Raw genomic sequence first — 9120 nt, forward strand, 5'->3', positions numbered from 1 at the left:
CTATCCTGTAAAAGTTTTAAAATCTGAGGAGCAATCTCTTTCTGATTTAAAGGTGCCAGTGATGATGCAGTTAGCTGTTCAGTGATGCTGGAAGTCCTTCGCGTCTTGTCAGCATCTTCAGACGCCTTACATCACGCTGTCATATTTCTCTTTAACGGTGCTGAGGAGAATGTCCTACAGGTGAGATTTTACCCTTGGAAATACTAATATTTGAGTAATAGTAACGAGAATAGTAGTAATAGCTAACGCGCATTTCGATGATTCATTTGTGTAGTACCCTACAACGATAGTATTGTACCTGGCAATACTTCAGAAACCCCCCAGCCACGTGGACCCACCTGCAGTATTTGAGAACTCACAACAGACCATCTTGTCAGCGTTTGATTCATAAAAGGGCTTCGTGAGGGCATGATTAACCACCTCGGGTTTTCTGGGACGCGGGAGTTTCAGAGATGTTTTGAGGCAGGCGCGCAGCATGAATACCCGAGCCCGAGGCTTGTCCTCTCTCCTCTGTTCGCTGGCCCGGCCTCGCACTTACTGAGGATGCTGTTCGGCACCGCTCGGGGAAATCAGGCTGCCTTCTGCGACGGTGACTTGCCACTCAGCGGACTGCATGCGGCCGTTGTGCGTGGAGAAACGGATACACGTCTTGAGATACTGCCTTTGAAAAAAATGAGAGTTTTCCCATTCTTCCCTTTATCAGCACAGACACTCTGTCTTTAAAATAAGCAAAATAGACTTGGATAATTTAAGGTTGTCTAACCTCTATTTGTTTCATTTCCTTCTTATTCAGGCCAGTCATGGTTTCATAACTCAGCACCCCTGGGCCGGCTTGATTCGTGCATTTATTAACCTGGAGGCAGCGGGCGTGGGAGGGAAAGAGCTTGTGTTCCAAACAGGTATGTGAGGCTGTATTTTACATTTTAATGCAGTTGCATCGTATACCTGAATGCGATTCTTATTTTTATAAAAATGGAAGCTTTTCGGACTTAAATAATCTCTCCGATGAAACAAACGTTCTTTGTAACGCATGGGATAGTTTTACTTTGTCGTTGTTGGCATTTTTAACGAGATGGTAGTAACAGCACCTAACGTTTGCATAGCGCTTATTACGCGCTAGGTGTTGTTCAAAGCATCGTATATGTATTAAGTCGCTTAGTCCTCAGAGCAGCCTGAGGGCTGAGTCCTGTCACGACCGTCCTTTCGCACATGAGAAAACCGAGCCAGGAGAGTACAGCGTCCGTGAGGTTTCACAGTTGGTAAAAGGCACAGTGGGGTGGAACCTGGGCGGCCCAGGCTCGCAGCCCTCGTTCGTGACCGCAAACCAGATTGTCACGTAGGTGTGGACTTTGTTTTATCCGTTATGGGTGATCGTGATGTAAATAATACTAAATGACAACCATTTCATGAATTAAAATGAGAAAATATGCTTCTGGTTAAAGGGCTTTAAATTGATCATTGAATTAATTTGAACGGTCACAGAATTCAGTAATACTTCATCAGCCAGAGAAATATTTTTAATTTTATGAGTAAGCCTTCCTAAGAATAACAAGATGATGGGGCATAAGGATAGCACCCATTAAGTTAGTGAGGATCGTTTGTCGCGTTTCTTAACAGAATTCGAGGTTCCGTGCTTCCTAAACTCTGACGTGGAGAGTCGCACACCATTTTCCCCAGGGTATTAGAGGTTTGGATAGCGCCTTTTTGCCAGGCACACAGCGTTTGGTAGAAGTTCTGTAATGGGGGACCTGAGATGGGCCAGGAGGAGTGAGTAAGCTGATAGGGGACCTTTTTAGTGCCCTTTACAGACTCGGTATTGGTGAAGATGTGCGAAGCATGCCATTATATATAACCTAAAGAGTACCGTGTTTTAATATTCTCCATCCAACTTATGTTAGACGCTTACCCTTCAAAAATGGATGTATGTTTTATGTCAGCTGACCTCTGAGAACCTCAAGGTCATGACATGGGAGGGAGGTGCTGCTTTCCTTCCCACTCTCCAACCTTTCTGTTTGCTCTGATGCCTCACCTAACTAGCGGGAAGCTGGCGCTGACGTCTGTGGGGCTCAGGAGAGGCTGCGCTGTGCTCCGTGCCCCTCCTGTTCTGGGGTTCAATCAGGATAGGGGGCTTACGTGGTGGAACAACCTCCAGATCCAAAAGCAGCAAGAGGAGATTCTGTAAGCAAAGCTGACGTCTGTCCTCCGGTGAAAATGTCAGGGCTCCGCTCGGGCAGGCGTCTCTGTGGGTCTTCCCTCCTGGGAGCGTACTCTGTGTGCAGTGCTCGGCCGTTCGCGCTGTACTTCCGGACCCCTAGGGCCCAGATCAAAACCAGACCTGCGGTGCAGTTGGTACCTCTCCTGAATTTATTCGGTGCATATGTAGTAACATATTTTACACATACGTAGTCCAGAGAAGTTAAAACACATTTCCCTAGGGCTGGTTAGATCTAGATCCAAGTTCATTTCATTTACAGTTACCGAGTACCCCCTCATGCTAGGTGTGACTGGCCTACGGCCCATGCTCTTTTTGCTAAATGTAGATAGTTTTCCATAAACATTGTACAGTTGCACACATTTTAGATGTAATTGTATTATCTGGAAAGATTTAAACAAACTACAGTAGCGGTCACTGCTGTCTGGTGAGTGTCACCGGGTGGAGTGGGGGTGGGTGTCCCTGGGGTGGAGGATGGGGCTAAATGTGAAAAGCCAGCGTGAGCTCTCCCATCGCCTCATGAATTTAAAACCAGAATTGTCATTACTGCTTTACTTACACTCTTTATAGTTTTCTGTATTGTTTACATTTTTGCATTGCATTTGATTACTTTAATAATAAAAGCAAAGAATAGACTTGTTACTAATTAGCAATATGTAGTTGGCCCTTGGACAATGCAGGGGTCAGGGGCACTGATCCCCTGAATGGTTGAAAATCTGTGTGTAAGTCTTGACTCCCTAAAAACCTAATTGCTGGTCTGCCGTACACCGGAAGCCTGACTGGTAACGAGCAGTCGATCAACACACATTTTGTATCTTGTGTGTATTGTATATTGTAATCTTATAATAGAGTGAGCTAGAGAAAAAATATTATCAGGAAAATCATAAGAGAAAATACACTTCCAGTATTATACATATTTATTGAAAAAAATCCACATGTAAGTGGACCAGCACAGTCCAAACTCATGTTGTTCAAGGGTTAACTGTATATACAATTTAAATGTTTCACTCATTTGAAAATAAAATCCTCACACTTCAGAATTAATTTTTTTCTGGAGGGGTATCCTACAGAAGATTTGGGGGAATGTTTCCCCCCCCCCTTTCCGAATTTTTACTCCATGTTTTCCCCGTAGGTTTTGGTAGCTTATTCTTGTGGCTGAACCACGTACGGGACAGCCTCCCGGGCGCGTTCTGACATTCCAGCACCTTTCTCAGGCTCTCCCTTCCCCCTGCCACTGCCCGCCAAAGCCTGGCGTCCTTGCGGGGATGACTTTGCGAGGGCGAGTCAGCGTGGCTTCCACGTGTGACTAAGAGGATAAAGCCTCCAGGATGTGGAGTCCTGCTAGGTTGCCCCGTCCTCAGCTTCGTAAACAGGCACTTGCCCTGTCCTGGAAACACCTTGGTTAAAACAGTTTGTAGTCACGAGTGTGCCATTGTCCCTTCAGAGAGAGACATTCACTCGGGGAGTTTTTAGTGACTGGAATAGTCGTTACCACCTAATTCTGAAAAGGGCCAGGGTCCATGAAAGAATGACTTACTTTATCAGACTAATGATTTATGTCATGACCCAGTAAGGCTGTTTGAATCATTTGAAGGTGTTATAAAATCCATTATTTTAAAATTTAATCAGATTAAACCAGTAATAAATGTCCCCTGTGAAAAATTCAGATACTACCAACCTCGAGTAGAAGCCCAAAAGCAAAGGGGTCACGGAATCCTTTTTTTCTCCTGTGAAAAATATTGTGCCCCATGTCCTGCCCCAGAGCAAACCACTGTGATGGTTTAGTCCCTACTCTTCTGGAATTTTTTTCTACACACACATAGAAAGAGTAAGTTAATATAGATTACAAAAATGAAATCCTACTCTATTTACTGTTTTATAACCTGCTTGAGATCGCATTCGTTTAAAACAGAATGGAGCTTTATTGAGGTGTAAGCCAAATACCTTGTAATTCACCCATTTAAAGTAAAACTCAGTGGTTTTTAGATCTCTTCACAGGGTTGAGCGCCCATCACTGCAGTCAATTCTAGAATCTTCTCATCACCCCAGAGAGAAGCCGCACACTCACTAGTCTGGCTTTTTTCAATACATAGCATGTTTTCTAAGGTTTATGCATGTTGTAACATGTGTGAGTACTTCCTTATCTTTATGACTGAATTATGTTCCATTGTATGGATAGAGAGTGCGTTTTGTTGATCCATTCGTCAGTCGATGGCCATTTGGATTGATTGCGCTTTCAGGCTCTCAGGAATAAGGCTGCTGTGAGCATTCGTGTGCAAGTGTGTTTTCCTTTCTTTGGGGTGGTTACCTAGGTCATACGGTAAATTTATGTTTAACTTTTTAAGAAACTGCCAAACTAAGTAGTCAAGCTTAATTTCAGAAGAAATGTAAATTCAGATAACAGTAAATTTTTAAACTTCTATTTTTTTAATGAATTTTTTAAGCTTTAGATTTGCAGAAAGTCAGCAGGATAGTAATGCCCGGTGCCGCTGGAGTAGGCCGTGTCGTACAGTGTTGGGGGAAGTGTAGACTGAGGCTTTTGGGGGGCGGTTTGGTGACAGGTGCCACTTTTAAAACGTGCAGACCCTCCTGCCCAGCAAGGCCACTTGTAGGAATTTATCCCGTAGAAATAACTGCCCATGGACACGTCGATCCAAGTACTGCATAGTCGTCTCAGCTGTTTTATAAGACTGAAAAACTGAGAGTGCCTTCTAGGTCCATGCACAGGAGACGGGTTATATTCAGGGAGACCTAAACATTTTTCCCCTCTTCTGACCACGGCTCATTTCTCTGTTCCCAGCGATTGCAACATTCTTCAGGAGTGGAATTCCTTGTCTTACTTGGCTCTCAGAGCAGCCAGCACAGGCTCCAGCCAGACGCCCCAAGGTCAGATCCCAGATCACACACACTCGGCGAGCAACCTTGAACCAGTCCTACAGCTGCTTGTGCTTTAGTCCCTCATCCATAACGGTGCACAGTGTTAGTACCCACCCCTTGAGATTAGCAACCACTGAGTAAAACCCTCAGTTCTGTAATTTCTGACCTAAGGGCTCCCTTTGCCTTGTTTGTATTATGGGGCATAGCTCACTCAGGAGCTGACTAACGTGCCCATCCCAGTCTCCCCAGACTTCCTTTTTGTACCAGAACTTGACCTGTAGGCTTCAGTGGGCAATTAGGGAGAGGCTGGAGCTGGGCTGGAGCGCTGACACGCAGTAGTTGGATCTCCAAGGGCTTAAAGGCCAGTTAGCGGACATTTAAAACTGGACATTTCTTTCCTGCTGATGGGGGTCTTACCTTTTTCACAAGTATTAACACTTTAAGTGTCTTTATTTTATCTTTCATTGTAAAAGAAAAGCACGCAGCTCTGCGTCTTCAGCCTGATGAATTTTTACAGACAATATAATCGTGTAACCAGAACTCAGATCAAGATTGAGAGTATTGCCCGCACTCCAGGATCCTCCCCTGTGACCTTTCCCGGCCTTCCTCCCGCAAATGGTTACTGCTATCCGGACTTATGTCCTGACAGATTTAATTTTGCTTGTATTTAAACTTTCTATAACTTGACTCCCAGACTATGTTTTCTTTTGTTTATGGCTTCTTTTTTACTCAACCTCATGTCTGTAAGATTCATCTCTCTTGTGTTTAGCAGGACTTCATTCTTTTTTATTGCTGAATACTATTCCATTGACAAGAATAGCCATTCTACTGGTGATGTTAGATTGTTTGTTGGTTTTGGCTCTTATGAGGGGTGCTGTTATGAACATTTGTTTTCTTTTATGTTTCACGTATAAGTGAGATCATATGGTATTTCCTTTTCTCTGTATGACTTATTTAGCATAATGCCCTCAAGGTCTATCCATGCTGTTGCAAATGGCAAGATTTCCTTCTTTTTTAATGGCTGAATGATATTCCATTGTGTATATATGTACCACATTTTCTTTATCCATTCATCTGTTGATGGACACTTAGGTTGTTTCCATATCCTGGCTATTGTGAGTAATGCTGCAGTGTCCGTGGGGCCGCGGTGTGCGTGGGGCCACGGCGTGCGTGGGGGTGCATACTGTTTTCCACAGTGGCTGCTCCAGTTTACGTTCCCACCAGCAGTGCACAAGGGTTCCCTTTTACCCACATCTTCACCAACACTTTATTTCTTGTCTTTTTGGTAAAAGCTGTTCTAACAGGTGTGTGATGATACCTCATTGTGGTTTTGATTTGCATTCCCCTGGTGATGAGTGAGGCTGAGCACCTTTTTGTGTACTCAGTGGCTATTTGAATGTCTTATTTGGAAATATGCCTATTCAAATCTTCTATCCATTTTTTTAAACTTGGATTTTTTTTTTTGCTATTGAGTTGTATGAGTTCTTTATATATTTTGGATATCAACCTTTTATCATATACATGATTTGCAAATATTTTCTCCCATTCTGCAGGTTGCCTTTTAATTTTCTTGGTGGTTTCCTTTGCTGTGAAGAAGCTTTTTTAGCTTGATGTATTCCCACTTATTTGTTTTAACTTTTGTTGCCTTTGCTTTTGGTGTGAGGTCCAAAAAATCATTGTCAAGACTGATGTCAAGGAGCTTATTACTACCCACATTTTCTTCTAGGAGTTTTATAGTTTCAGGTTTTATGTTTTCAGATCTTTAATCTATTTTGAGTTAATTCGTGTGTAGTGTAAGAGAGTGGGCCAATTTCATTCTTGTGCATGTGACTGTCCAGTGTTCCCAACACCATTTATTGAAGAGATTGTCCTTTCCCACTGTATATTCTCGGCTTCACATAAATTAACTGAACATGTATGTGTGGGTTTATTTCTGAGCTCTCTGTTCTGTTCCATTGATGTGTGTCTGTTTTTATGCCAGTACCGTACTATTGATTATAATAGCTTTGTAATGTAGCCTGAAATCAGGAAGTGTGGTGCCCCCCAGCTTTGTTCCTCTTTCTCAAGATTGCTTTGGCTATTCCTGATCTTGTGTGCTTCCATACACATTTTAGAATTGTTTGTTCCGTTTCATGAAAAATGCCGTTGGAATTTTGATAGGGATTGCAATGAATCTGTATATTGTTCTGGGTAGTATGTACATTTTAACAATATTGGTTCTTCTAGTCCATGAACATGGAATATCTTTCCATGTATTTGTGTCTTCACTTTGTCTCATCAGTGTCTTGCAGTTTTCCAAGTAACAGGTCTTTGACGTCGTTGGTTGGTTGTTCCTAGGTATCTTAATTTCTCTTTCTGACAGTTCATTATTTTATTTTATTTTTTTTCTAAAGATTTTTATTTATTTATTTGACAGAGAGAGAGATAGCGAGAGCAGGAACACAAGCAGGGGGAGTGGGAGAGGGAGAAGCAGGCTTCCTGCCGAGCAGGGAGCCCGGTGTGGGACTCGATCCCAGGACCCTGGGATCATGACCTGAGCCGAAGGCAGACGCTTAACGACTGAGCCACCCAGGCGCCCCTGACAGTTCATTATTAATGTATAGGAATGTAACTGATTTTTTTTTATTAAAGTTTTATTTATTTATTTGACAGAGAGACACAAAGCGAGAGAGGGAACATAAGCAGGGGGAGTGGGAGAGGGAGAAGCAGGCTTCCCGCCGAGCAGGGAGCCCAATGTGGGACTCAATCCCAGAACCCTGGCATCATGACCTGAGCCGAAGGCAGAAGCTTAATGACTAAGCCATCCAGGCACCTCTGTAACTGATTTTTGTGTATGGATTTTATATCCTGTAACTTTATGAATGGTTAGATGAAGATGGTTTAATATTTGAAAATCAATCTATGTATTTTACCACATTACCATAATAAAGGAGAAAAACCATCTCAGTTGATAATCTCAACATAATCATCTAAGTAGATAAAAAACAAGGATATGTTCCTTCATAACACTACATATATGGTGCTGTTATATGTAATATATAATATTAATATGATTTTAATATAAAACTATTATCCAATAAATGTTTTTTGATTTTCCAGTTGTTCCAATAATGACATAGCTGTTTATGTTTTTAATCAGAGTTCCAATCCGGGAACAAAGAGCACTTGATTGTCATGTTTTATTAGACCGGTCACAGTGATTATATAACACACACATTAAAAAGTGTAAGAGTGAAAAGCTTAATCATCGTAAGGTGAATACGTCTGTATCCCTGCGGATGGAAGGAGCTAGACGCAGGTCCCACCTCCCGCGGGCTCTCGCCGCCCTTTCTCAGATATAGCTCCCTCCCTCCCCAGAGTGGCCATTATCATCCTGCTATTTATGATGCTCTCCTTTCCAGTTTAGCTTTACCCATTTTTCAGTATGGTTTTCATAATATTTTAATAGGATAATTTTGGTTATTAACATCTAGTTGTCATAGTATTTGAATACTAGCATCTTGACATGATTCGGCTTGATAATCACCACCGTTCTCTCACATCTGTGTTCTCAGTGTGCATGTCGGGAGTCTCGGCCTATGTCTAAGCACCAGTGGTGATGGTAGCTTCTGGTCATTTGATGATGGTATTTGCCAGGTTTTTCTGCTTTGTGAAGTTACTCTTTTCCGTTTGTAATAGGTACTCTGTCACTGAGTACACACTCCGTTTCTCCTGAGACTTTGATCCTGGTTTTGGCAGACGTGGATGATACAGGATGCAAAGCATTTTTTTTTTTTTTTAAGATTTTTTTTTTATTTATTTATTTGAGACAGAGAGAATGAGAGAGAGAGAGCATGAGAGGGGGGAGGGTCAGAGGCAGAAGCAGACTCTCCGCCGAGCAGGGAGCCCGATGCGGGACTCGATCGCGGGACTCCAGGATCATGACCTGAGCCGAAGGCAGTCGCTCAACCAACTGAGCCACCCAGGCACCCTATTTTTATTTTTTTTTAAATATTTTGTTTATTTGAGAGAGAGAATGAGATAGAGAGAGA

General features: G+C 42.6%; 1 protein-coding gene across 2 annotated transcripts in view; it reads left to right on the forward strand.

Annotated features, from left to right (window-relative positions):
- ERMP1 (endoplasmic reticulum metallopeptidase 1) overlaps positions 1–9120 on the forward strand; it is a 42716-nt gene that overhangs the window by 6915 nt on the left and 26681 nt on the right. For both annotated transcript variants that reach the window (XM_081802776.1, XM_081802777.1), the window contains exons 3-4: positions 53–180; positions 794–899. In XM_081802776.1, the coding sequence (XP_081658902.1) occupies positions 53–180; positions 794–899 (234 nt within the window). The remainder of the gene's footprint in view (positions 1–52; positions 181–793; positions 900–9120) is intronic.

Source organism: Leptonychotes weddellii, chromosome 14 (genome assembly GCF_054177405.1).
Source record: "Leptonychotes weddellii isolate Sample4059 chromosome 14, ASM5417740v2, whole genome shotgun sequence".
In the NCBI taxonomy this organism is placed as follows: Eukaryota; Metazoa; Chordata; class Mammalia; order Carnivora; family Phocidae; genus Leptonychotes; species Leptonychotes weddellii.